Source organism: Exophiala spinifera (genome assembly GCF_000836115.1).
Source record: "Exophiala spinifera strain CBS 89968 unplaced genomic scaffold supercont1.8, whole genome shotgun sequence".
In the NCBI taxonomy this organism is placed as follows: Eukaryota; Fungi; Ascomycota; class Eurotiomycetes; order Chaetothyriales; family Herpotrichiellaceae; genus Exophiala; species Exophiala spinifera.
The window spans coordinates 1,004,702-1,031,734 of record NW_015622520.1 but is presented as its reverse complement, the minus strand read 5'-3'; the positions used below and the strand labels follow the sequence as shown (position 1 = coordinate 1,031,734).

The 27,033-nt window shown below is 51.8% G+C and overlaps 13 protein-coding genes across 13 annotated transcripts; 7 read left to right on the top strand and 6 right to left on the bottom strand.

The window, feature by feature from the left end:
- Positions 1-924: 924 nt before the first annotated feature.
- Positions 925-1,895, bottom strand: PV08_10393 (uncharacterized protein; the record flags this gene model as incomplete). The annotated part of the gene is made up of 2 exons (XM_016384708.1): positions 925-1,665; positions 1,728-1,895. The coding sequence occupies 2 exons, from the start codon at positions 1,893-1,895 to the stop codon at positions 925-927; spliced, it is 909 nt and encodes a 302-aa protein (XP_016231310.1).
- Positions 1,896-3,054: 1,159 nt separating this feature from the next.
- PV08_10392 (uncharacterized protein) lies at positions 3,055-6,272 on the bottom strand (the record flags this gene model as incomplete). Its single annotated transcript, XM_016384707.1, has 2 exons — positions 3,055-6,009; positions 6,057-6,272. 2 exons carry the CDS (start codon positions 6,270-6,272, stop codon positions 3,055-3,057), a joined length of 3,171 nt encoding a protein of 1,056 aa, XP_016231309.1.
- Positions 6,273-6,783: 511 nt separating this feature from the next.
- PV08_10391 (uncharacterized protein) lies at positions 6,784-7,260 on the bottom strand (the record flags this gene model as incomplete). The annotated part of the gene is made up of 1 exon (XM_016384706.1): positions 6,784-7,260. The coding sequence occupies one exon, from the start codon at positions 7,258-7,260 to the stop codon at positions 6,784-6,786; it is 477 nt and encodes a 158-aa protein (XP_016231308.1).
- Positions 7,261-7,730: 470 nt separating this feature from the next.
- On the top strand, positions 7,731-8,508 carry PV08_10390 (uncharacterized protein; the record flags this gene model as incomplete). Its single annotated transcript, XM_016384705.1, has 2 exons — positions 7,731-7,851; positions 7,898-8,508. The coding sequence occupies 2 exons, from the start codon at positions 7,731-7,733 to the stop codon at positions 8,506-8,508; spliced, it is 732 nt and encodes a 243-aa protein (XP_016231307.1).
- A 234-nt stretch (positions 8,509-8,742) lies between these two features.
- PV08_10389 (uncharacterized protein) lies at positions 8,743-9,984 on the bottom strand (the record flags this gene model as incomplete). The annotated part of the gene is made up of 3 exons (XM_016384704.1): positions 8,743-9,632; positions 9,686-9,874; positions 9,927-9,984. The coding sequence occupies 3 exons, from the start codon at positions 9,982-9,984 to the stop codon at positions 8,743-8,745; spliced, it is 1,137 nt and encodes a 378-aa protein (XP_016231306.1).
- Positions 9,985-10,444: 460 nt separating this feature from the next.
- Positions 10,445-11,299, top strand: PV08_10388 (septum formation protein Maf; the record flags this gene model as incomplete). The annotated part of the gene is made up of 1 exon (XM_016384703.1): positions 10,445-11,299. The coding sequence occupies one exon, from the start codon at positions 10,445-10,447 to the stop codon at positions 11,297-11,299; it is 855 nt and encodes a 284-aa protein (XP_016231305.1).
- A 332-nt stretch (positions 11,300-11,631) lies between these two features.
- Positions 11,632-12,430, bottom strand: PV08_10387 (uncharacterized protein; the record flags this gene model as incomplete). The annotated part of the gene is made up of 2 exons (XM_016384702.1): positions 11,632-11,872; positions 12,006-12,430. The coding sequence occupies 2 exons, from the start codon at positions 12,428-12,430 to the stop codon at positions 11,632-11,634; spliced, it is 666 nt and encodes a 221-aa protein (XP_016231304.1).
- Positions 12,431-14,289: 1,859 nt separating this feature from the next.
- On the top strand, positions 14,290-16,190 carry PV08_10386 (uncharacterized protein; the record flags this gene model as incomplete). Its single annotated transcript, XM_016384701.1, has 4 exons — positions 14,290-15,016; positions 15,065-15,160; positions 15,208-15,305; positions 15,360-16,190. 4 exons carry the CDS (start codon positions 14,290-14,292, stop codon positions 16,188-16,190), a joined length of 1,752 nt encoding a protein of 583 aa, XP_016231303.1.
- A 427-nt stretch (positions 16,191-16,617) lies between these two features.
- On the top strand, positions 16,618-18,890 carry PV08_10385 (uncharacterized protein; the record flags this gene model as incomplete). Its single annotated transcript, XM_016384700.1, has 3 exons — positions 16,618-16,908; positions 16,964-18,149; positions 18,202-18,890. 3 exons carry the CDS (start codon positions 16,618-16,620, stop codon positions 18,888-18,890), a joined length of 2,166 nt encoding a protein of 721 aa, XP_016231302.1.
- Positions 18,891-19,152: 262 nt separating this feature from the next.
- PV08_10384 (mitochondrial-processing peptidase subunit beta) lies at positions 19,153-20,806 on the top strand (the record flags this gene model as incomplete). Its single annotated transcript, XM_016384699.1, has 5 exons — positions 19,153-19,299; positions 19,353-19,478; positions 19,531-19,608; positions 19,662-20,356; positions 20,416-20,806. The coding sequence occupies 5 exons, from the start codon at positions 19,153-19,155 to the stop codon at positions 20,804-20,806; spliced, it is 1,437 nt and encodes a 478-aa protein (XP_016231301.1).
- Positions 20,807-22,865: 2,059 nt separating this feature from the next.
- Positions 22,866-23,942, top strand: PV08_10383 (uncharacterized protein; the record flags this gene model as incomplete). Its single annotated transcript, XM_016384698.1, has 1 exon — positions 22,866-23,942. The coding sequence occupies one exon, from the start codon at positions 22,866-22,868 to the stop codon at positions 23,940-23,942; it is 1,077 nt and encodes a 358-aa protein (XP_016231300.1).
- A 557-nt stretch (positions 23,943-24,499) lies between these two features.
- Positions 24,500-25,564, bottom strand: PV08_10382 (uncharacterized protein; the record flags this gene model as incomplete). The annotated part of the gene is made up of 1 exon (XM_016384697.1): positions 24,500-25,564. The coding sequence occupies one exon, from the start codon at positions 25,562-25,564 to the stop codon at positions 24,500-24,502; it is 1,065 nt and encodes a 354-aa protein (XP_016231299.1).
- A 209-nt stretch (positions 25,565-25,773) lies between these two features.
- On the top strand, positions 25,774-26,979 carry PV08_10381 (uncharacterized protein; the record flags this gene model as incomplete). Its single annotated transcript, XM_016384696.1, has 5 exons — positions 25,774-25,820; positions 25,880-26,279; positions 26,362-26,582; positions 26,638-26,742; positions 26,796-26,979. The coding sequence occupies 5 exons, from the start codon at positions 25,774-25,776 to the stop codon at positions 26,977-26,979; spliced, it is 957 nt and encodes a 318-aa protein (XP_016231298.1).
- Positions 26,980-27,033: the final 54 nt, after the last annotated feature.

Sequence of the window (27,033 nt, the reverse complement as noted above, 5' to 3'; positions counted from 1 at the left end):
GTGTTTTTGGCAATCTCCGTAGGTAACTTCAAAATTACAGATACAGACCGAGTCGTCCGTGATAATAGATTTCACAACTTTTGCAACACCATCAATTCACTGGAGTTCACCATATATGATTGTATTCTCAGTCTTCACAAGGAGGATTTCTCTCCGTCTAGAGCGTCCCCCGATGGCGGCCGATGACTCCATGCGGCACGCTGTGCGGCGGCGAGAAAGCCCTCCCTCGGAAAAAGAAAGTTCACTCCTTTTGCCTATGTAATAGACAGATATCTCCCTCCTAGACAGGGAGGTCAGACTCGTCAATACATCCCATCTGGCCCCCAAACATCGCCCAAGAACTGAGCGTTGCATAACACTCTATGTCGGTGGTTGTGTGAAACAGCCTTTGTATAGCTGTTACAACAAGTCCACCTGGCCAACAGGTCGCATACGAACCCGTGACTTCCGGAAAAGGAAGGACCGTGATGTGGTGAAAGGCCGGTGTGGGGTTGGATATACAACACAACAACACCACACCAAGGCAGCACGTCACCAACCCAAATATATATACACGGTCATTACGTAGCCTTGCTATGTAGTCAACTTCGTTCACGTCTTAGGCTGTGAAATGGCGTAACGGCGTTGATCCATCCACCGAGACTTCTCTCCCTGGTCAGAGGTCCTCGAGTATAGCGTCAGTGGAGTATCCAGCAGCACTCAAGTAAAGTATATGTGCAAATGGCAGCGTGGATAGCAAGCAACCGTGGAGAAGTGGGGTCAATTGTTCTGTTGTCGGCCAAGAACAAGGTCCGATTCATGATACTGTAGAAGAGTCAGGTACCGTTGCAGATAAGCAAGCCCCGGCCCAAAAGAGACTGATCATGCTCTTTGCCCTGGAAGTCGGCTGGGGAAATTGGACGAATTATCAAGTAGCTTCTATGCTCATCGTATCGATCCATTGCTGTTTGATCCGGGAAGTTGTACTCTGTAAGCACCAAATCGGACCCTCTTAATCCCAGCAATGGCATACTGCGGATTATCTGTCCTAAATGCCTCATCATCGACAAACTCGAATTCAGTCTGCCACTGGGTCCCTGTCGCCTCCCCGACTTCAACCCACAGCCTCGCCCAGCTCTCGGCGTTGTGCATAAACAACTTCGACTGTCCCGGTCCACGTACATCGCCAGGCTCCTCCCTTCCGACCATTCCTCCAAATACCATCACATTGGGCAGTTCAGGATTCATGAACTCCACACACCGCTTCGCGGCCTTGATTTGCAGCGACCAGTCGAAAAGATGGAAGAAACTGCTCGCGTGGATGAGAGTAAATCTGCCTACAAAGGGATCTAGGCGCGGATCCCGCGGCTCCAGCAGCATATCACCCGCAATGAAGTGCGACCGGTCCATCTTGCCGCTGTCACGAAACAAGTCGAAGCCAAGGTCGAGATATGCCTGCTCCAGATCCGTGCCATACAGCTTCGCGGGGTCAGCGCCGTTGAAGGCGAGGGCGCGCACAACCTGACCCACGAAACATCCCACGTCGAGCAAGGCATCTACCGAGCCTCCATGCCGAAGGCGAGTGAGTGCAGCCTGGTAGCGAGGGTCTGTGAGCGTACGCTCCAGCTCCAGGAAGCGGAATTGGCCTATGCAGGGGAAGGGCAAGATGGCCCAACCTTGATCTCGCTGAAGACGTTGGCAGGTATTGTTAGGCAGGCAATGCGAACGGGGCGTGGAGGTAAGCTTACGATCCTCAAAACATGTTCATTTACTTCGTCGGTCGGTATCCCGCTATATTGTTCCAGGACCTGCCTAGCAGCATCAAACCTGTCAGGTAGGTGCGTCGAATAGAACTGCTTCTTGAACCTCTCGCGCTGATCGTCTGTGACACGGCTCTTTGGATCCTGTGCCGCCATTGACTGTGAGAGAACCGGGCTGGTATGTATCCCGGCTGGTCGAGCTAAGACAGCTGGAGGCAAGCGGAGTGATGGAGTGGCGATGCAGCCTCTGATGCGCAAAGATTTCATTGAGAATTTCAAATGGACAAGACAACTGACGACCTGAAATAAGACGCATGCAACCACTGGCAGGGCGTTTCGACATATATATCTAGGCGAGCACAGACAGAAAGCCGATCCAGGCCCCCACTACCACACGACTAAACCTTCCTAAAGTCGCGACGCTAGCTGTATCGATACTCTGTTGCGAAGCTTGCCCCATTATGGACTAGCTCGTTATACTTAACAGTGCAGCCGCGGAGACCAATCGCTCGTTTGGTACTGTACGGAGGACTGCGTACTCCGTAGTTCCGCGTCTTGGTAGGCGGCCGAGGTCTCAGATCAGGGATTATGTGAATGCTTGTAAAGACTTTTCTCTTAGATGGACGAGCGTGAAAAGAAGAGCCACAATGGCAATGTCAAGACAGGTCTGTGCTGGTAAATGTGAATGTTCTTGCCATGGCATCACTTTCTTGTTCAACTGATTGACACGTTAGGTAGTCTTCTCTCACTTTTGTCTAATCTCGTATCATTCCATTCTCGACCCAACAAACCCTAACTCGTACACGACAGAGAACGGCGAAGCTAGATACAAGGAAAAGAACTCCCCCGAGTGGTTGATGCGGTCTAACCGGTTGGACCTTTTATGTTGTTGATGTGACCCGGTGCTTTGGATTCCCTGGTGCGAAGATAGCCAGGACGTACCGTTTCCAAATTCACGCACACAGCCAATGGCCGCTAGAGCCTAGCCTCATCTCAGTTCATGAGACAGCAGTATGAAGCTAGGTAGGTTCACGGTGGACCTAGTACCAGATTCGATACAGAGAAATGGGATAAGCGACAGTGCCGTCTTCTCACTGCCCAGGATCTTCGCTTCGACGGCCACCGAGAGAAGAGCACTCGATCTCGATCTAAAAGGTGTCCGAATATCTCCCCCGAGCCTGATGATTCGATCCATACAGTCTTTTTCTTCCTGAGCGAAACCAGGAAGCCTCGAAAGCCTTCGTGTGTGTCGATTCAGCATAACCTTGAACGAGAACATTCCAACCAAAGCCAAAAAAACAACTGAACATTGAAACTAATCACTCCCCTGCTTTCTCGACAGCGCATCGACTTTCACAACATGCTCAACCATCTCGGCCATGGTCTTCTGCACTTTAAGCCACGAGACCTCTGCGCGTGCCGCTTCCATCTTGGCCTTCTCCATTGCCTTTTCGGCATCTCGCGCAGCACCAACCACTTCGACCATACATTTGCTCATCTGAATCAGATGGCTCTTTCGCTGCAAGTCGGTCTCGATGTGCGCGAGGTCCAAAAGAGAGTGCGTCAGAGTCGTTGCATTCGCGAGGGTCTCGGCTGGAGACGGGAGTGGCGGGGTTGTATCTGCGCTTCCACTTGCCTTCGCATTGTCGCGCTGTTGCGCAGATACACCACTAATTCCCGGATACGGTGACGGCTGAACAGTAGCGGTGAACGGTGTGGTTGGGCTGATGAATGGATTTCGGATCAAGTTGCGTGGAGCACTGTTGGTGTTGTCAGAGGCCGCCGCGCCGCAATCGGAAGGATTTATTCGTAATGGATTAGGCATGAGACTCTGCCGGATGGAACCAGTACCGTCATCGTTGGTCGTCTCGGACTCGACGGAGCGTTTGTGGAAGAGTCCTCGGAGATTTGAAATGACTTTCTTGCTGCTGGAAGTAGGAGTATAGCCTAATTTGCGGGCGACCCTCCTAGCCTTGGTGGAATCCGTGTGCGGACTAACACTCTGAGAGAAAGTTTTGACATTTCTCGGCTTCTTCAGAAAATCAGGGTCAACTTCGCGGCCATTTGACGCACGAGGCTTGATACTGACTGTTGGCCCGGCGTTCTGTGGGGGCGAAACAATGATCGGAGGTGGCTTTGGTCTTCTCGAGGAGACTCGAGGTGGATATGTCGTGGTCGAGTCACCACTGTCAGCACCACCTGAAACCTCCAAACGGACGGACACCTTTCCGATAGATTCCTTGCCTTTCTTCTCTCCATTTTTGGTATCTTGAAACAAGAAAGGCGCAATCTCTCTGCTAGGTGGCGCACGTAGAGCGATTGTGGAAGGCCGGGATGTAATTGACTTGATGCTTGCTGATCCTGTCTTTGGTGGTTCGGCATCTGTGTAGATCGAAGACTTGCTTTTGCTTGGGTCGCCTTTTTCGTAGAAGGAAGCACTCGTAAGTTTTGGAGGGGATCGATCAGGGCTTGCACAGAGGTTGAACTCTGCAAAGTCTTTGCCAGGCCAGTCACATTGTACAGGAGCTGGGTTTCGCGGACTCTCCCAAGAATCTCGTTTCACGTACTTTATAATGAGTGAGCTGGGTCTTGAATCGTGAACGTACACGGATTCTCTCCCAGGCAGCTCTGCTGACTGAGGCTGTGATGGGGAGTCACAGTCACCTATTAACTGACGCACTTCATCATCGCCAAGTGCTCTGATTTCACTTGTACGATCCGCGATGTTCCTCGCAATGAAAGAGAGGGGACGGTCAAAAATTGCGCTGGTCGGCCGACTGCTTGTCTTTGTGTCTTTCCGTTGACCAATTTCTGGAGCACTTCTTTTTCGGCGGAGGATGACGCTGGAGCGTGCAGAGGGGGCAACTGGGTCACTGGCTTTCTCGTCGCTTCCTAGCAAGATACGACTTGCAGAGTCGTTGATACGGAGTGTCGGGCCCTCAAGCAGTCCATTCCCAAGATGTTTGATGCGGAAACCACCATAGGAATCATAACCACGAGTTGTGCTGTTGGAAATATCGGCACTACGTACCGTGTGGTCAAGTGGTGGGACAGGGGACGACAGCGCATCGCGAAGATCAATACAGCTATCTGCAACAGGAGGAGATTGGCCAGCAACTCTGGGACTCGAGGAGTTGGTGGATGCGGCGCCACTACTACCTTGAGTTCCTGGGCACTCTGTAGGTTTAGAAGTATCGTCCAGAGAAGGCTGTCCATGTGGAGAGACACCTTCTGTACCAGGACTAGCTCGTTCACCTTTAATTCGGCTGGGAACCGGGAGTGAGCTTTGTCTGGAGACATCTTTTGCAGTAGATTCTTCTTTCCTTCCAACGTGGTCAAGGCCATGCGAGATAGAATTCTCCAGACCCCCGGATACCATCATACTATGGTCGTCATGGGTCATTTCTTGCTGATTGGCAGGTGACGCCGCATTTGCTCTTAATGGTACGCGAGTAGGGATGATGTATGGTGAGCCGCGGACTGTGACCGCGTGTCGACCTTTGGACGCGGATCGAGTTGGATTTGGACCGCGTCCATCGATGTGTCTGGGCTTCCCCAACAGAGTTGACGGTTGTTGAATTGACGGAAGTGCATCTTCTGTCGCTACACTCTTCTCGCCAGAGCTCCAGGTTCTCTTCCCCATTGCATTCTGAAGTCTCATAGCCGAAGTCTTCGTCTGACGTATGACAGGGTTATCGGTATGGCGTGAAAGAGTCTGCAACATTGAGTCGCGTGGCTTTGGCAGTTGACTCGATGACAGCGGACGGTCAGAGTCATTGTCAAGGATTCCGAGAGAAGTATGCATTTGTCTTCCTGAAGAGTGGGACTTGGATTCCTTTTTTCTTTCAACGGCAGAATTTGCAAATTCGACGGCTGGGTACCCCTTCTCTTTTTCATCTTCATTATCTTGCAAATTCAGGCTTCGAAGGCCATCGATGATACTCTCTCCCAGACTTGGCTTAGCCGGAGCTTTGCAAGGTTCTGGTATCGGGACAGTTGTACCAGTTGATGGCTGGATCGAGGGCCATTCTTCCTCCTTCGGTGGTCCTCCATCAGGAGGGGAGACTGAACGTCGCAAAGGGCGTTCAGAGCAGTCAATAAGTGATCTGCGGACAGGAGATTTGTAGTCAACCGTTGCAACCGGAAGACTTGGTAAAGGTTTGTCGGTTGGGCTAGAGGACTGTTTGGTAGGCCCGGGACGTTCTAAAGTGCTCTTCTGAGTGAGCTGGGCTGCGACTGGAGTTGCGACACGGCTCTTCGCTGGACCAACCTGGAACACAGTCAGTATCATCGGCAGTTTCATTAGTGAAGGCATACAATGGGTTTCTGCGCAGACTCTTTCGAAGGCATCGAAGCTTCTTGAACCTGCGATAAGCTTCTTTTCTCGCGAAGCTTTGGGAGCCGCAGACGTTTCGATGCGCTTCCTACCCAATCCTTCTTCCTTCCCTTTTGCTCAGACGACCTAGCAGATACAGACTGAGGCTGACTGAACACAGGTGAAGGCGGCCTCTCCGCAACATCGCGGATTGGCATCTTGGAGGTAGAGGCAGGATGATTCTTCGCGTGGTGGTTCAAGCTCGTTGGATGGGACCTTGTGCTTCGAGAGCGAAAACCCGTCGCTTCCATGGGTGGTTGACGGTGTTCGGAGTTGCCATGGGTCTTGTGACCAGCAGCCATGACAAAATGAATGATTAATGTTCAGTCAGGAGCATGTTGAAGATGTTTATGAGGTGTTGTTTTGATTTCAGGCGCGTCAGGTGAAGACGTTGATTTGTTTTGGCAATGTGATCGTTACTTTCCATTGAATTTCACTGCAATCACGTTGCCCTGGCACGGCAGCAAGGATGTTATCCTGAAGCCTTCCCATACTAACCCATTGAGCCCTTCAAGGTGTCGTCGGCGACCTCCCGTTTTATAGCCTTGGATATATCTGCGAATACCACTTCGCCCAACGGGAACTACCAGCTGCTTGCCAATGATTGCAGCATAGTAGAAGTCCACCCGAGTGATACCATTTTAGTGTCAAGATGCAGTCATGTATCATTCAGTCATTTTCTTCATACTCGTTTGATCCACCTTTCCTTTGCTTGCTGGCCTCGTATTGCTCCATGTTCGGTTGTTTCCATCTAGGACCTCCATAATCTTCATCCTTTAGACGCCCAGCATCGTCAATGTGAATGCCTCGTGAGTCAGCAAGAGCTTCAAGGTTTCGCTGCTCTTCCATCATTTCCCTCAAGTAGTCGGCCGTCTTGCTCAACATGACTTGCTCACTCTTTTCCTGGCCCAGTGTACCTGGCACCATGCGAGAGAGCTCGATGAATCGTTCTCTGATGGCTGTGCGACGCTTGTTCTCAGCATCTTTGTGGTTGAAGTTTCTCTGATCCTCGGTTAGCCTGGGTTTGGTGACTTTCGAGTTCTTCCTCGAGCCGCTTCCAGGCTCGCCCGCATTGCTGTTGTCCTCAGGCTCTGTTGAAGACGTCCGTGATTTGATGCGAGACTCTGCTCCGTCTTCTTTCGACATCTCTTCGCGCTGAATAAAAGCCTGGTGAGGGTTTTTGACGGCTGGCCGGTCGTCTTCGGAAGTTAAAACTGATAATCTTGGTACAATCTATGTTATGAAGAATGATGGGAAGAGAAGCTTTTAAATCTCATCGATGTAGTGCAGGTTTGCTCGAGGGGTAGACCAGACAAAAGGACAAATTGATGGCAACAAGAGAGATGTGGTCGTGGGTCCAGCACAGACTACCGTTGTCCTCGTACGAGTGGATTCTCGCCCAGTTTCCTCATTGACCCGGCTCTTAATCCCGACATGCATGAGGGTTAAATCCGAGTTCTTTTGGAAGTGGGAGCCCGCCGTCGTTCACGATTAGATCACTTGTTCAACGCTTTGCTTTCACTCCTATCGCTCCCCTGCATGTCAATCTCGAGTCAACACTCTACCACCTCCTGTCACGGTCTTCGTGATATCGGAACACTTCTCACGCCAGCACCATGAGCAGAGAACGACCGCTCCGTGGCGCCTGCAACTGCGGCCGGATTCACTATTCCGTAATTGTGCCTGGAGATTCTACACAACGGGCAGAAGTCTTTTTTGACAACACCAGTGACAGCAGTAAGCCACGGACCGTGACAGTACAAGGTCAAGCTAACACGACTAGGACGAAGTCAAGCAACACCATTGACAGCATGGCTGAGAGTGCCACTGACTTGGTACTCCTCGACAACCCAAGCATTCTTCCCTGATGAAACCCACGCCACAATCCGGCGAACCTTTTCTCCTTTGCATAGTCCACACACTCAACGTGTATTCTGCGGATACTGTGGTACGCACTTGTCTTACTGGACAGAGAACCCCTCCTCGGAAGCCGACTTCATGAACATCACCCTGGGCAGTTTACTGGGCGAGGACATGCATGCATTACAAGAGCTGGATCTACTACCCGAGGACGTGGAGCCGGAGAATATCCAGGGACCGTCTCAAACAGCTGTTCAAGCACCCACAGAACAAAAGCAGAACCAAGACGTGACCTGGACGGAACGGAGCGGACGATCAGGAGGCCTATCATGGTTCGAGGAATTGTTGGATGGCAGCAGACTAGGTCGTACTCACAACTTCCGAAAAGGAGTCGGAGTGAGTTCGGATGGCAATACCAGAGTCGAGTGGGAAATTGAGGAGTTCTTTGATGATGGAAGTGCTACGCCACAGACACCGACCGGCTCAAAGCGGAAACTCGGAGACGTCACAAGTGATGATCTGATGGAAGTTTGATGAGCCCAAACGCTTGCCAGAGAAGAGACATCAAAGCGGCCCAACCTGGTATCGAAGCTCCGCAGGCACGGGTGTGTAATGAAAGCAGTAATGGACATGGGCATTGCTCTACAATGCGATGCCAAAAAAAAGATAAAATCAAAACAGGCTAACACTGTTGAAACATGTATTTACAACTCTAGTTCTATCACGCCGGGTCTTTTTCGCATCCATTTATCGTACCGTGTTTCCAATTCATCCCGTAACACTCTTCACAGCTGTCCTCATGGCTTCGGGCAAAGAAGCGACCTTGGCGTTGAATAGGTCCTCTGCTTGTTGCCAGACGCGACTGCTCTTGCGATCCTTCAGTGTCAGCAGGCTTGGCAGCAGAGCCTCACTAAATGCCTCGCTGGCCTCCCGAGGCAACAGAGAAGGCAAATGGTCAATGCTAATGACACATAGTGGCGGGTTATCGTAACCTTCAACCTTGATCGTCGGACTCGAAAACGTGCTGTTCTTGGTGTATATCGGCACCGGATTGTGAGGGTTCGTCGTGTCGCAGGATACGTCGCACACGACGCTCAGCTTTCTCTTCTCTGACAACAACGATTCTTTGTTGATGAAAGGTGGGATTGGATCGGAGAGATAAATGCAGTTGACGAAGATGTCGCTTTCCACAATCTCGGAAAACGGGCCCCCCTTTGCCGTTTCCGCCATGTCCCACTGCAAGATGTTCTCGTCGGGGATGCCAACCTGCTTGCACAGATCGACGGCTCCACGGCCACAGCGGCCAAGGGCGCCGATGACCAGAACTCGAGGCTTGCGTCCGGCGATCTTTTCACCCTCGGCTAATCTCGCGCCGACATCCTTCAGGAGAAGGTCTTGGTTGGGGTAACTCGAAACGGAGGGCATGCTCTCGGCTTCAGGATGTTGCAGTTGATAAGCCCATGCTTCCACGGCGAGGGCTGCACCAGCGTAGCCGGCGTGGTATCCGAATGCGGCGACACGTCGGCCGGTATCATCTTGGAGGAACTCGAGATCAAGCAGGGTGCCGCCACCCTGGGGAAAGCGGGAGAGGACGTCTTGCCAGCCACCTTGGCCTTTGTAGCAATGCGCAAACTGGACATGCGTATGCTTCAATGCGACTGGAAAGTGTTAGCAAAGTCTGAATGTGCAGACACGGTCTCCAAAGAAGTACATTTATCCACGGGCAGCTCCTTGAGACCGACGATGACATGGTCTTGCGGAGCATCAACCCATGATCCCTCAGGCACGAGAGTTGCGCCTACAGCTTCGAATTCGGAGTCGTCGAAAATGCGCTCTGGACTTCGCTCAACGTTGATCTTGTAGCCGGCGTCGAGCAGAGCCTTTGTAGTGGTTGGGGTGACTGTAGGGTGTTAGGACGAGCGACTGAACCCGATAAAACATGCAGAACATACGAGCTGAGCGATGCTCGAGAGGCTTGCACTCTGAGCGAAGATGTAATGTCGTTGCCATGGTTTGGACTCTAGGCTTGGAACGAGTATGGTACAAGGCGTAGAGAAGATGTTCAGGTTATTTGTTATTTATTCGGATTTTATCCAGACACAATATGACTCAATAAAAAGAGTAGCGTGCCAGGGCGCAACTCGCATAATGTGCTGAGATGCTCCAGAAAATTCCCCCACACCGAACTTTTTCTGCCACCGCCCGTTTGATTCCCTTTGATTGGGCCTGTTCCTGGATGTTCGGCTGACGTACGCATCTATGCGTCTATGCATTGTACGACGGATACAACCAGGCCAGGCATTGCGAGGCACAGTACGCCAGGCTTACAGAAAAAAGGCACCTAGTACCTATTCTCTCCTATACATGTTCCTGACGACCTGTACTCGCATTGTCCCCGATTAACAGCATCATCAACACCTTCTCAGCCCCCTGTGTATTCCGAGCTGCAGACTGAAACCATATACACATGATGGCGGACAAAAAGGAGAAGGAGCCAGAGCCCGAGCCCAGCGAGGCGCCTCCATCCTACGAAGCACTCTCTGTGCCCCCTCCTCAATCACAACCACAAGCAGCCTCACAGCAACCTGGTGGCCCTGGGAGGAGGCTTCGAGCCCCTCCTCCTCTAGACATTCCCGCCCTGCGCATCCTCCGCGGACGTCGAGTCATCCTCGCCTCCCAGTCCCCTCGTCGCAGAGCCCTCCTCGCCCAGGTCGGCCTGACCCAAGTAGAGACGATACCGTCCAACTTTGCCGAGAACCTCCCCCACACCCTGTCGCCGTGGGAATACGTGTCGGCGACGGCGACCCAGAAGGCGCTCTCGGTCTACCGTACGTCGATCCAGGACGAATCCAAACCGGAGCCGGCGCTGATTATTGCGGCCGACACCATCGTCGTCTCTGCGGCGGGCGAGATCCTGGAGAAGCCCCGCTCCGAAGCACACCACATCAAGATGCTCCGGGGCCTTCGCGACACGGGAACCCACCGCGTCTACACTGCGGTCACGCTGATCGCGCCGTTGGCCAGTGCAAGGGACCCCGGTTACGCTCTCGAGACAGGGACCGAGGAGACGGTGGTCAAGTTTGACTCGGACATCTCGGACGAGCTGTTGCTCGCGTACGTGCGCACGAGGGAGGGTGCCGACAAGGCCGGCGGGTACGGAATCCAGGGCACAGGCGCGATTCTCGTGGAGAGAATAGAAGGGAGTTTCGACAATGTTGTAGGCTTGCCGCTGCGGTTGACGTTGAAGCTCATGGAAACGGTCATGATGAAGGCCGACGATGACGATCATTTGGGCGACGAGGACTTGTTGGCTGATGAAGACTAGGGACTGAACAAGGAACATCCGACAGGGCGTTATTGGCACTTGGGTTGTGACGTGACACGACAAGTTATAAATGACGAGATTGGGACATACACACACGCACAAAAAGAATAGACATGACTTGAGCGAGCATACAAGTTTTAGTTTGAATCTTTGAACCTCGAAAAAGTACATGGCCAACCTGGTCCAAGTCCTGTACTTGCAGATACTCAATCCCATGCGAACATCTGTGTGCAGTGTGCACCTGCTGCCGTGGATTCTGCATTTGTTTTTCGCATATACATGAGTCGTGTATAACTCCCCGCTACCACCACCGCATCCTGCAGCATGTTAAATTACTTCAGGTGCTTCAACTTTCCATCATGTCCGAGGGCCGACAAGTCGGTCTTTCCGATGGTCGCATCGTTCTCGCCAGCATGCCATATCCTCTTCACCGCCTCCGTGACACCGACATCGTTGGTCTCGAATTCGTAGAAGCCAATTGCAACAACCAAAGTCGCCAGGTTCAAAGCCCACATGAACGCCTTTCGCAAAGTTGGGTGCTTGTTAATCGGGATATAGTCAATCACCATAGACCTGAAACAGACATCCGCGTTAGTATTCGCCTCAGTAATTTGGAAAGGTCTTGTCGTTCTCGATGTCATGATAAAAATAGACGGCACAGGCCCGGGTGCAGGGATATATATTTATCGCAGGGTCAGAAACATACTGGAATCCGATATGGCTGTGCACGAGGATGCTAAAGATCAAGACAGCGTCCAGAGTCGGGCTCAGGCTCCCCGAGGCAAAGGGTACCATCGTGAGCGGCACGAGACCGGCCGACATCAGTCTCTCAAAGGTCCAGTGGTAGCTTCCGTGTAGAGGATTCGGCTTCGGCACGGGTGCGGGAGTGTTCACGCCGCCCTCGATGACTTGTGGTCCAGGAGGGAGGATCTTGCGCTGTGAGGTCGTCGAAAAAGCTGCATATCTGCTCGCGCCCGCCGCCCACGAAGGTACGAGGAGCTGTCTGGGTTGAAATGACGGAGCAGGTCGGAGCAGGCGAAGCGGTTGTGTCGTCGAGGTCGCGAACGATCGTGATGACGATGACAAGAGTTGTGCTGAGCGGAGCACGGCGGATCTCGACGACGCTGCCATCGTAACTGCGAGCTAGCCCTCGAAGGTTGTGTCTGTCGAGAGGTGTGGTGTTGGCGATGCGAGAGATGTTGCAAAGACAAAACGATCGGGTCCAAGCAAGCAGGTAAATGGAGGAGAGAGGATGCGGCGTGCATTCCCGAAGCTCGCATCCGAAAGGCCAATCACGAGCATTGCATTTCAAGAACTCGGTGTACGGCGAAGCACAGGGACACATGCGCCACTTGATGATTCCTCGGCATTATCGAAATAGCAGACTTCACGCGTTTGCCATACGCAGAACGTACACGATGAATACTCCATGGGTTCCTATACATGTGTCGCTGTCCCCGCGATATCTGACGTCTGCTAATCGATTTTCTATTGTCCTATCCAAGCATAGTGCAGGCCGATTTCTTCGCAAGAGTCGGCCTAACAAACAACCATGCATCCCAGGGCACCGCAAACCTCACGATCCTTCTGCATCGTCACACTTCAGTGATGCTCGGACCATTTCAAATATCGTACAATTGGTACAGTCTGGTCAATTCAAGTGCATTCCGATCCCCGCAAGATGCTTTTTGATACAATTTTCGCCACGTGACTGAAAGGCTTCAGCATGCGACGCGTCTCAGGCGCAGAATTTAGCCATCGGTCACGGGATGAGCTCCTCTGTACTTGAAAACATTCTCGAATGACGGTGAGTGGCATATGGAGCCGTCGCTACCTTCACGTCCTCGGGGATATACTCGATTCTGATGACCTTCAAGCGAGGCCCGGGGACGCCCTACATTGAGAGTGCCCACAGTCTCTATGCCTTCAACATGCACGTTATGGTATGGCCGTACGAATATTCGTTCGCTGATGATACGTGGAACATACTCGGTGGTCCAGAGTATAGGCTTACCAACTCCACCGCTTCCTGATAAGTAGGTGAATGGTCGGGACCCGGAAACCCTGTACGGATCTCACCTTCCAGCTTCTTCTAGCCTCAAGGGTTTCTGCCATATTCCTATATTGTACATGGTTGTCACGCTTATAGCGTCGGTACCATCAATCAAGAAAACGATGGTGTTCTCAACGAGTTCTTCAAAGATCGATCTGCTCCCCTTAGTTTCCTCGATCCCAGCGTCTAGAAGGTTCCTGAGGAATGTGTCTTGGGCAAAGTCAACACCTTTCTTTGTAGCCTATACTCCGAAATCACCCCCTGAAGGCCTAAATCTGCCTGCAGTCTCTATGGAGTTCCGGGACGGACACACTGGACAATCAGTCCTGTCCTTCTTGACGAAGCAGTAGTCTTCAGATCAAGCACCTGTACACTCATGTACTCCTTACCCGCGAGGGATGTGAAGCTAACCGCTCTAGGATTAGAGTCTACATATAGATCATGTCTCCACCTCGCGAACAACTCTTCTACCTCTCAACTACGCTGGAAGAGATGAGTGCCTTGTCAGAAGCAAAAAGCGCAGACACCCCGACTGGCTGACGTAGAGACAACGCTACAAGAGGTAGGGTCCCATTGATCAGATGGGACGCAGCGTGAGCGTGTCTTAGTCGATGACCAAAAACAGATTCGAGAGGCAACCCAGCGGACCGCAGTCTTTCGCATATCATGCTAGCTAAGCTGACCTGCATATTGTCAGTCATGCCTACAGTTTTCAGTTTCCACGCTCGACTCAGCATCCAAGATCATACCACCAGAGGCCTCGGGCCAATGTCAGAAATGGCCCATTGGGGCGGCTATTGCTGCGGGGTTCACCGAGGAGTTTGAGCGGCTTACCAAGTAGATTAGAAAAGACAAGAAATGTCCTTTGAACTCCCAGAAGGTATGCATGACCTCAATCCAGCCAAAACCGTGCTCTCAAGGGTGCTTCTCGTCCACAATGGCGACCGACCGAGTAGTACTTATCTCTGCAGCGCCAACTGAGGACGTCACTGTAGCATCAGACGCCCCACACGAGAACGAATGGTATAATGGTCGAGACTTCGACGGCTACCGCATCACTGAGCAGCTACTATACGAACGACGCAAGATCAGAGTGATCTGTGTTGGTGCGGGAGCCACAGGCTTGCAATTCGCTTACAAAGCCGAGCGTGCTCTCAAGGACGTTGAGCTCCAGATATACGAGAAAAACAGTGAGCCTGGAGGAACTTGGCTCGAAAACAGGTATCCTGGATGCAGTTGTGATATTCCAAGTCCTTCGTACCAATTCACCTGGGCTAAAAACCCAAATTGGTCGCGATACTATTCAGGGGCTGAAGAAATCTGGAAGTATCTGAAGGATGTTGCTGTCAAGTACGACCTCGAGAAGTATGTTCAGTTCAAGACGACGGTAGAATCGGCCACTTGGGACGAGGATGCAGGTCTATGGAGACTCAGTCTAGTGCGCCCTGATGGATCATACTTCGAGGACAGTTGCAATATCTTGGTCAACGGATCCGGAGTCCTCAACTCGTGGAAGTGGCCCAAAATACCGGGCCTAGACTTGTTCAAGGGCAAGTTGATGCACTCTGCTCGATGGGATGACAGTTATGACTTGAAGGATAAGAGGGTCGCTGTTATAGGAGGTGGATCATCTGCTGTACAGATCATACCGTCAATCCAACCGAGTAAGTGATCTTGAAGATGGCACATGCGGCTGCTGATGTTTGGTTCAGCTGTCAAGAAGTTGTATCCCTTTTTAAGGTCTCCAGTCTGGATCACTACGGGATTTGGAGCAAAATATGCTGGCCCTGGCGGCACCAACTTCACATGTAGGTAAACTAGTCTCATTTGTGGCTTCAAGCCTGACACTCCCCAGACTCAGAAGAGCAGAAGCAAGAATGGAAGGCAAATCCCGACAAGTACGCCCAGTACTGCCGCGACATCGAGGGCGAGCTCAACAAGCGATTCACACTGGTAGGTCCTTGAGACTAGGCAGCCCCCTTCAACAGACTCGCTGACGATGGATAGATGCATCTCAAAGCCCATGATCAGAAAACCTCTCGCGAGCTGGTAGCAGACATCATGGCAGAGCAACTTGGGCACGATGAAAAGTTAACCAAGCATATGATTCCGCCATTTGCTCTCGGTTGCCGACGGATGACTCCCGGGTCAGGTTACCTACAGTCGTTACGCGCGGACAATGTCCAGGTGATCCCATCCTCAGCAGTGCGTCTCACCGAGACTGGCATAGTAGATGAATCAGGCGAGGAGCGCGAGGTGGATGTTGTTATCTGTGCGACTGGCTTCGACACTTCTTTTACGCCGCATTTTAAAGTGTATGGTCGCAACAAGGCTGAGATTCACGAACAATTTGGAGACTTCCCAGTCGGGTATCTCGGCATCACGGCAGAGAATTTCCCAAACCTATTCCTGTTGATAGGGCCTAACGGACCGGCTTCGCATTCGAGCATCCTACCGATATTAGAGTGGTATACCAGGTATATCTTCCAGGTGATTGAGAAGATTCAGACGGAGCGAGTAAAGGCCGTGGAACCCAAAAAGGAAGCCATCAAGGATCTGTACAACCACACGCACGAATTGATGAAGCGACTGGTGTGGTCGTCGGCTTGTCGAAGCTGGTTCAAGAATGGGAAGACTCATGGTCCAGTGACGGCCATCTATCCTGGGAGTCGCTTGCATTTCTTCGAAATCCTGAAGAATGTCCGGTGGGAGGACTACAACATTACCTATATGTCTGACAACCGATTTGCTTTTATGGGCAACGGATACACGCAGACCGAAGTCGATCCAGACGGGGATCCGGTGTGGTATTTCGATGATGATTTTGTGAAGATATAATACTGATAAAGTAGAAGGTAGTAGAGCAGCCATCCAGATACGATGTAGCAGCAGGAATAATAATTCATAGCGATTGTCGAGATTCGTAATAAGGCGTGGCCAGGGGCCTCAACTGCCCCAGTCGACTAGACCTACAGTAAGCCTATAACGGGGCCTCCTAGAGGCGGTCCACCACCGCTGTCCACGCCTATTGGAGCCACTGAGCTCACTATGCCTCATCAAGTAAACCCGCCTATTAGTGCCCAGCCCAGACGAGCATACAACGCCTCCTCTCCGCTATCAATCTCTTCTCCGCTTGGTCAGATCTACAACTTCTCGACTCATATAATTCCTACAACTGCCTCGACCGCTGCAGAGTCAACCTGGCGATGCCATTGTTCCCTCCGCTGCAGGACCCGAACATCATATACCAAATACATTCGCAACCATGTCGAAGCGGAGTTGGCAAGAGGCCAATCTGCCTTCCCCGTCCCCACGAGGCCCAATAACCAGCCTGCAACGAACAGGTTCCTCGGTGTCGCCGCAGTCCTACAATTCACCAGGCCAGACGCTCTCGCCAAAGAAGAGCCGCAACTCTTTCGACGAGCCGCCTCTGATAGCAAAGGCCCCTCCCAAAGCACCACAACGAACCAACTCCTCCAATGGCGCACAGGCCGATTCGAAGTTGCCAGGAATATCGAGAAAGGTCAAAGCATGTGCAGCTTGTCGCAAACAAAAGGTGGGCATAGGATATCGATTCTGTATTCACCGTGGAGCTGACACATACATCGCAGATCAAATGTATCATGATTGGCGATCCCCCGTGCCAGAGATGCAAAGAGCGAGGATTGTCATGTCGGTTGAATAAAAGCTTGCAAACCCTCATGTCAGAAGACTCGAAGTGGAAGTCTGCAGTCACCAAGGATGTTACTTCGCTGTACGCTGCTGTGGAAGAGATAGTGCGGACACTTCAGCTTCCTCCTTTGCCGCAGATGCTCGTCTCAACGCAAGATCCCGCCATCTTCTTTGACCAGGAAGATCAGGGCAATGATCAGGATGATGAGGATCAGTCGGTCGACAATTCACCAAAAGTCACGCCCGTTGCTGACAATCTGTCCCACGTCCCAATTGAATCCCTATATCAGATCACAGGCATGCGGTCTCTACGAGCGACCGAGAACATTACAGAAGACCAGTCGCGGATATGCAAGCAGCTGCGCGATACTGACTTCATTGCACGAGGTTTGATCAAGCAAGAGGATGCAGAGCATCTGGCCAATTACTACCTCAGCAAGCTCGACCCATATATCTGGCACATTTGCCCTGACTATAAAGACCTCGACTCCTTCAGGCGACGCTCTCCCACTCTGACGGCATGCGTTCTGACGGTTGCCGCGCTTCATGATACTAAGCTGGGTCATCTGTACGCCATCTGTAACAAAGAGTACCGAAGGTTGGTTGCCAATGCAATGTTTGAGAGAAAGATCGATATGGAGTATTTAAGGGCACTCGTACTTGGATCATACTGGTTGAGCGACATCTCCTGGACATTATCAGGTTACGCTATTCGTCGCGCCAGTGAATTTCACCTTCGACAGTACTATCACGAAATCTCCGAATCTCTCAAGTCGCCCGAGAAGGCGGATCAGGAGAAGCTCCAAGAGGCGATCGACGGTATCAGAGTGCTTTACTTGCTCTATATCTGCGATCATCATCTATCGATTCTCTACGGACGTTCATCGATCATGCGTGACAACGAAAGTTATATTACGGGTTGGGAGGCGTACCTGGCATGCCCACTATCAACGGACGCCGATCGCAGAATCGCTGGACAAATCTGTCTGATGTATCTCATGAACCAAATTCGCGAAACGCTAGGTCCAGAAGATACAGGATCAGTGTTACCAGCCTCTGCACTGAGCAAGATTGCTGGATTTGAGAGAGATTTGGATGATTGGATAGCCAGGTTCTCTCGGCATAGTAAGTTTACATACCCCAACGGCAGCCAAATCTGTTACTGACAATCAAACAGACCCAAGCCAATGGATAGGCAATTGGCCCAACAAGGGCGCGATAATGCACTACCACTGGGCGAAGTTGTACCTTCAATCGTATGTGCTTCGTGGCTTGCCAGACACCGGTGCTGTTATCCCAGAACACTTCTTGGAGAATGCGTCGGCGGCAGTTGCTGCTGCGACTGCAATCATCAATCTGCTACTTGACGACAAGGACGCACAAATAGCCATTGCATACGTCCCTCATCACGTTCACGGCATGATTGCGTTTGCTTGCATGTTTTTACTGAAGATTGCCAAAAAGTTCAGTGCGCAGCTATTCCTAGATACCGTTCGCTTCCAGCGTCTTATCAACGCGTTAGCACAACATATCAAATCGACAGATGTCGGAAAGGATCACCTAATACACCGGATGGCAGAGGGGCTTGAGAAGATGGCCGAAACTCTGGGAGGTCCAGCTCGACCTAGAAGTCGAAAGGTAAATGGAGAGCAGTCGAAACCAACTGTGACCTTTTCGAGTGAGCCTGTCGTGGACAAGAAATCCGATGCTACACCTAATGGGCTGGCAGATGTGCCAGACTACAACGCCCTGGACCCTGCTGCATTCGATTTTGACGATCCTGCTTTGGGGTTGGGAATGCCATTCTTCGACTTTGAGGGCACAACTGTTGGTATGGGTGACAGCATGTGGAACTTCAATAATTGAGTAATGAAGGATCTGCCGACGAAGTAATGTGCCTATCCCATAGTTAGTGTATTCCTGCGAAGTCCTCGATTACGAGTATCCGTACGAGTATGAGTAGTGGGTGACAAAGTATATGAGCCAATCAGATGATATGTAAAAGGCCTGCTCTATTTGGGTTTAGCGCGTTGCGGAATCTCCATGAGCTTTCGAAGTGCCTACAACGAAGCTCAATCTTCAACCATACCAGCTTCTTCCTCTCGTGTGCCTCCCTCTGTACTTCGAAATGGCGTCTCAACGGCTGGCGCTGAACTTCCAGCGCTCTCTACGAAGCCGACAAGCTCTCAATGCGATCAAATCTCCCCTTAGACGCTACGCCAACCCTGTTACGCCGACGAGAACAGAAAGCACAACGCTCTCCAACGGCCTAACTGTACGAACGCCAAATGTCATTGCAAAATTTTCCAGTGTACTGACTGGTGGTAGATCGCGACAGAACATTCGCCATGGGCTCAGACCTCGACCGTCGGAGTGTGGATTGATGCAGGAAGCCGGGCAGAGACGGATAAGACAAATGGAACAGCTCACTTCCTCGAGCATCTTGCCTTCAAGGTATAATGACCCATCGAGGAGTTCTTGATACGGAGAGTCTAAAGAGATCCAGGGCACAAACAGACGCAGCCAGCATCAGCTAGAGCTCGAAATTGAAAACATGGGTGGCCACCTGAACGCATACACTTCGGTATGGAGAAAATTGTGTGGGGGGTCTCGAATACAAGATTAACATCTGTGCAGCGCGAAAACACCGTATACTACGCCAAATCCTTCAACTCCGATGTTCCCAAGACTGTTGATATCCTCTCCGACATTCTTCAGAACTCCAAGCTCGAATCCGCCGCAGTTGAACGGGAACGCGATGTCATCCTTCGGGAGCAAGAGGAGGTTGACAAGCAACTGGAAGAGGTCGTCTTCGATCACTTGCACGCCACTGCCTATATGAACCAGCCCCTCGGACGAACGATTCTCGGACCAAGGGAAAATATCGAGACCATTTCGCGACAAGATCTGGTGGACTATATTGGCACCAACTACACCGCAGACCGCATGGTTCTTGTGGGAGCTGGCGGTGTTCCTCACGAGGAATTGGTCAAGCTGGCCGAGAAGCACTTTTCAGGTCTCAAGTCCGCACCACCTACCTCGTATGCGGCCGAGATTGCTGCCGAGCAAAAGCGCACTCCCGAGTTCATTGGATCCGAGGTCAGAATCAGAGACGACACTATCCCAACTGCTCACATTGCCATTGCGGTTGAGGGTGTCAGCTGGAAGGACGATGATTACTTTACTGCGCTCGTTACTCAGGCCATCGTCGGTAACTGGGACCGGGCTATGGGAAACTCCCCATACCTGGGCGGCAAGCTCAGCACTTTCGTCCATGCCAATAACCTTGCCAACAGCTTCATGAGCTTCTCTACGAGCTACAGTGATACTGGGTATGTGTGAACGGGGAAAAGATGGTGAAATGGATCATGTTGCTAACATTGATGAATAGTCTCTGGGGTATCTATCTGGTCAGTGAAAACAAGACGGCCCTCGACGACCTTGTCCATTTCACACTCCGCGAATGGTCCAGACTGTCATTCAACGTCAGCGAAGCCGAGACGGAACGTGCCAAGGCCCAACTGAAGGCGTCGATTCTGCTTTCGCTCGACGGTACAACGGCTGTTGCGGAAGACATCGGCCGACAGATCATCACCACTGGACGAAGGATGGACCCTGCCGAGATTGAGCGAGTGATTGGATCCATCACCGAGAAGGATGTCATGCGCTTTGCCCAGAAGAAGCTGTGGGATCAAGATGTTGCAGTGTCGGCTGTTGGATCGATCGAGGGTCTTCTCGACTACAACAGAATAAGAAACGACATGAGCCGAAATGCGGCATAGATGGGGAAGCTTTCTTTCTCTCGGGACAAAAGACGATGGAAACAGCATTTTTGTTTTCTTAAACAAAGTGCGGAAGCTGGGTGAGCAGAGAAGAAAGGCTTTTTTGTTTGTATTGTACAGTGCATGATATAATTCGAAAAGAATTGTTGCCGAGAGATTCCTACCTAGAGAGTAGTAGGTACCTGTATATTTCCTCGACTGACGTGTGTGTTCTATGACCTCGTTGCTACTTAGTTTCTTTCCGACTCGTCCCTCAAACACCCCCCCCCCCCCCCCACGGGGGGTTGATCAGCGACAAGTTCGGTCCGGACTCTCCCTACATATGTACTCTACCCTAGGTAGAGAAGCACGAGTTACGTGAAATGCCTCGGGTAGGTATTTTCGCGGTTTCCATAGATACACACGATGGGGTTCTGTTCTACCTAAGCCAGAAGGTCTACCTCGTCGGTAATTTGTATGTGAGGTCCTTTTTTCCCTTTGATGAAATTGTTTATTGTAGCACAACAATATCAGGTATGTATCCGTACATACGAGCCTACGAGTACCTACCTGCCGTGACATAATAAATGAATGGACGGAATCATGAAAATATTAATTAGCTGGCGGAATGTCTCGCTTCGGATGAACATCCCGCCCCGCCCCGCCCCGCTCTCCAGTTTGTGAAAGCCTCTGAAGCCTCTGAAGCCGCTGAAGCCGCTGACGCTGCTGATACTGCTGGTTCTGCTGGTACTGCTGGTTCTGCTAAGGATTTTGTTGATCACTGGTGGACAAATCCTGCGACCGCGCCTCGATGAGGATCGGGACAAAATAAACACGGTAGTGCCTTCATGCCGCTCCGTAATCTCTACAGCGGAGGAACCTCGCTTCAACGCATTTTTGGTCATCTCAAGAGAGAAAGACTCGGACCGTGACCATCGAAAATGTGAAAGAAACGGGTGGGTGCTAATGCGAGTACAGGCAATTTTGATAAATTGTTGCTCAGCCACAGTTCCATGACCTTCGAAGAGCCACGAGAGAACCACAAAAGCTCTCTCTGCCTCTGCTTCTCTCTCTCTCTGCCGAAGGGGAAAGAAAAATAAAAGAGCCGCACGCGATTCACGACGATCCAGTGTCCGCCGATCCACGACGCACGGCTGCGAGTGATGGGGACGGAAAAGAGAGGAATGAAGAGAAAGAAAAAAAAGTCTGTTACCCGTATTATTGCATTATTAATAATTCCAGAGAATCTGGTTTCCCACTGTGTTCGGGAATTGTCCCCTCTGAGAAGACCGTAATGCTAACTCCTCCAACTCGTCCTCCACCGTAATATTAACTCCTCCTCCTCCTCCTCCTCCTCCTCCTCCTCCTCCTCCTCCCTCCTCTCCACCACCACCGCCATCACCGCCATCACCGCCATCACCGCCGGTGCCTCGGACGAGTAGCCTGTCGCCGTCGCACGGAGTACATCTCCTGATTCAGGTGGTCAAGTCTCCGGTAGTTCTACCCGGATGGGAACGAGGCGACAGCACGGTACTCGCCCCATTGTACTTGCTCATTACTCAATCCTCGTCCGCGCCCCACTGTACGTATATTTACACACGCGGAAGATCCCCTTTTATGACATAATGATAAACTTCTTGTACAACGGCGGGTATAAAACCTACTGTACGTTACGTGCCCCGGTAAGGTAGATGTGTACATACTAATGCAGTTGAACCTTTCATCTCGGCTTACAAATTTCTTGTTCGAATATTCTCTTTTTTTTCATACCTTTGCTGCTTGAGAAAGCTTGAAATCTCGTAACTGGTGTCCACACGGGTGTGTACAGATATAAAATACCTGCGAGTACCGGGACTGAGTACAATATACCCAACTACCCTACTGCTATCTACTTGTCTACACCAAGATTACGTGGACCTCGGTTTCTCTACAATACTATTCATTGACTGGGACCACTCAGACACCACATTAACTTATCCGAGCGGCTTGTCAGAGATACTTTCCAGAAGACAAAAAACATAGCTACTTGGTCATAAGTTTCTTTGGCGAAGCGCCTTAACGACTGTTTAAAATCATCACCATGCCTACAAAAAACCGTGCACTCATCTTCACAAAGCCACCCACCGGCATGCCGGTACCCGGTGAACATGTCACGGTCAAAGACGTCGGCTTCGACCTGGACGCCCCGGCGCCAGAGAATGGTATGGTTCTCGAAACGCTCTACGTCTCCCTTGACCCGTACCTCCGCGGGCTCCTGCGCGACCCGAGCATCAAGTCCTACATGCCTGCCGTGCCGCTGGGCTCGCCGATCCCGTCGCTGTCGCTGAGCCGGGTCGTCAAGTCCAACCTGACCGACTACAAGGAGGGCGACATCGTGCGCCACGGCCTCCCGATCCAGGAGTACAACACCTTCGTCGTGACCAAGGGCGCCGAGGGCAGCGTGGTGAATCCTGCGAAGCCGGAGAAGATCGACCCCTCCAGCGTCAACGACATCCGCCACTACCTCGGCGCGCTGGGCATGCCAGGCCTCACGGCGTACAGCTCGCTGTATGAGATCGGCAAGCCCAAACGCGGCGAGACCATCGTCGTCTCCTCGGCCGCGGGTGCCGTGGGCCAGCTCGTGGGCCAGCTCGCCAAGCACGAGGGCCTCAAGGTCTTTGGTTCCGTGGGAAGCGACGACAAGCTGGCGTATATTGCCAACGAGCTCGGCTTCGACGGCGGCTGGAATTACAAGAAGGAAAAGTCGACGTTGGAAGCTATCCACCGCCTCACCAACAACAACGGCATCGACATCTTCTACGATAACGTGGGCGGCGAGCAGCTCGAGGGCGCCTTCGATGCCCTCAACTGGCACGGTCGCGTCATCGAGTGCGGCCAGATCAGCCAGTACAACCTCCCACCCGAGGAGCGGTACCCGATCCGCAACACCTTCAACATCGTCTCGAAGCGTCTGCAGGTCGAAGGCTTCCTAGTGGGCGACGAGAGGTTCGGTCCAAAGTGGGCCAAGGAACACGCTGAGAATGTGACCAAGTGGTTGAGGGACGGTACGTTCGTGGCCAAGATCCATGAGACGGTCGGTATTGAGAATGCGGGCCACGCATTTGTGGGAATGTTGAAGGGTGAGAATTTCGGCAAGACCGTGCTCAAAGTCAGGTGAAAAACGATGGAATAGGATCGATTCGTGTTTGAAGCTTGTATCCAAGATATTATACAATATGATGACCATGTTTTGGGTTGATCGGTTGACCGGCCGCCTTCGTTATTTCATGTTGAACATTAGAGATACGCATTGATTGGACTAGTGCAGAACTGGGTGACGTATTTGTGCAAACATTGCCAGGAAGAAAGGGCTATCCCCCAGCCCTAACTTTCCGTTCCATTGCGTTAAGTGAAGTCGTTCGTCTATCTTTGGTCGCAGAATCGAAGAAACAATGCGAGGGCGCTTGAAAGGTACGCTAGGGAGGTGCGCTGACAATTCGCGGGACATCTCTTTATCCCCTGATACAACAGGCTCGCACCTCAAGTCTTGCTGATTGAGATTTCGACTCATCACTAAATTGACAAGAAAGGGTTCCTCTCTGCTCATCTGTACCTCTGCGTGAGACTGGGTTTGTGTGCAGAGGTGCGGTTACCAATGGACATGAGAAACGTCTCCAGGCCCGAGGTGAAGCTGCATTGTCAATTGCATGAACTTGAGCACACGATTAACACGGCTCAACTTGGGCGGTCCCGGTGATTCTCTCGCTGCAGCACGAACCTATCGGAAAACCATTCAGGCACGGTGGCCGCAGAATGGTCTCGTGGTCGTTGTCGAGGAGGAACTGACACCGATGAAGATCTCGACATGGCCTCACCTCCTTCCTGCCCCGATTCAGCTGGGATTGAGTATTGGACGGCCCGGTCCCAATCTCTGAGGTGCTCATAAGGGCTGCGTAGCCATGATTCTAATTCATGTAGGAATAGTCGTGCATTTTCTCTCCCCAGGAAATCCTTCAACAATTCCTCAGCTTGTCCAGAACTCCCTTTCAAATCGATCGATTTCAAGATGGCAATTATATATTCGAGTAAGAAGCCGGCATTGCCTGCTCGTCGGTCTGCGGTGCTGGAGCTGCCACTATTACCAGGAGAATCGACGGTTGAGGCCGAGTTCAGAAAGTCGAATACCCCAAGTTCACGACGTATCCACATACGTGCTCGAGATTGCCATGGTTGGTCCTTCGCGAATGAGTCCGGTGTAAGGTTTCGGTAGCGAGAAAGACGGTTTGTTCCGACGTGCAACGAGTACAGTCTTCGCTGGTAGACTTGTTTCCGAAAATCGAGCGTACCTGTGTCGTTCGGTCCATCATTCCGTGCCCGTGTTGAACGATGCCGGCGCGTATTTCTTGAGTGGAGAGTTGCAAATCTCGCCCTCCGATCGAAACTTGCAGAAGGTGATGCCACAGACTGTCGCCCGGGAGGCGGTAACTCAGGCTCGGGGAGATAAAAGATTTGACTCCCTTGTTTATTCTCCTCATTTATACCAAACCTGACGGAATCCACGTGCCCTTTACACAACGGACAGACTTGTTGACGCTGGAGCCATGTCCCTAGACAATGAAAGTCAAATTGATCGTGTCGACATGGGCGGGCGATGGCTTTTTGCGTTATATGATCCAGACAGATCACGCATGTTTCGGTTGAGGTGTCGGACAAGGTCTGCAGGAGAGCGGAGGACGCAATTGAGTCTAACGGCTGCGCAACAGTTGTTGCTACATCATTCTCGTGAGACCCGTCTGCCATCAGGTGATGTACAGGAGAGAAAGAAACCCAGACAAGACGGTGGCGCTTCTTGCTGAGAAGTTACAAAATGTGCGCTTCAACGCCGATACGGTCTACCGTATACATTTCAAATGACGTGTCAACCTCGCTTCTTCACCCTCGTATTATTCCACAAACATTGACCATCATCGGATCCCAGATGCGAGCGCCATAAAATCATCGTCATCGTCATGAGGCTGGTTGGGGTGGGCGCGTGTTACATGGACACCATCTTGAGGTTGGTCCCTCCATATCCTCTGAGCCGCGAGCAAAACACCTGAGAGCCGAGCGGAACAGCGTACCATACTACCCAGCCGAGGATGAGAAGCTCCGAGCCACAAACATCCATCGTCGCCGCGGAGGCAATGTGCCAAACACTCTAGAGGTCCTCCAACAGCTGGTCAGCGCCAGCAGCGGCAGCGAACACAAACCTCAGCTGTACCTCTGCTCCGTCATGCCGGCACTCTCGTCAGTTGGATCTAGCGAGATCAAGGCCTCATTTGGCCCGAGCGTAGACCTGTCGCACTGTTTATACCGTGATGCACACTCCGAGCCAGCGTCCAGCTACATCATCAAGAGCTCCTCGGCTGACAGCAGGACCATCGTGAACTACAACGACCTGCCAGAAATGACATGTGCTGAGTTCATAGCCATGTCGGACTCTTTCGACGATGAAGCAACCTGGTATCATTTTGAAGTGCGTTTCGTTTTGGAGCCAGCAAACTTTCTCGCTTGCGCCTGTGCCTGCGGACTGTTGGACTGACTCATCAGCCTTCTAGGGCCGGATTCCAGACGTCACTCTTCAGTTTATGCGACATCTTCGCCAAAATCACCCCACCGTGAGACTCAGCGTCGAGGTGGAAAAGCCAGGCCGGCCCGGTCTCGAATCGCTGGCGGCCCAGGCTGACGTCGTGTTCTACTCCAAGAGCTGGTCTCGCGAACGCGGGTACCCCGACGCTATTGCTTGTGTGCGAGACCAGGCTCGTATAGCTAGAAAGGCGTATGAATCCAGAGTCCTGTGGATACGTCCCACCGTGCTGACAAGAGAATCCAAGGTCTCATCTGTTTTGCACATGGGGAGAGGCCGGCGCTACTGCATTCGACGTCAAGCACCAAGAGATATACAATCAACGAGCCGCCTCAATAGCTGCCGTTACAGAGTACGTCGATCTCTTTTCCATTTCACAATCCTTTCCCTGACGCAAAGCAAAAGCACCATTGGAGCCGGCGATACATTCATTGCCGGAGTTCTCTACGGGATGCTCTGGCGAGATCACGACTGGGACGTTTCACGAGTTCTCGAGTTTGCGAGCACTCTTGCCGGATGCAAGATTGCACAGGAAGGCTTCCAAGGCCTGGGCGATCGTATGCGCATCTCCGGTGCTATCCCGGCATAGGATCACAAGGGAAAGTGAGTATATAAACGTTCCAGAGGTTTCAACTACGGCCAA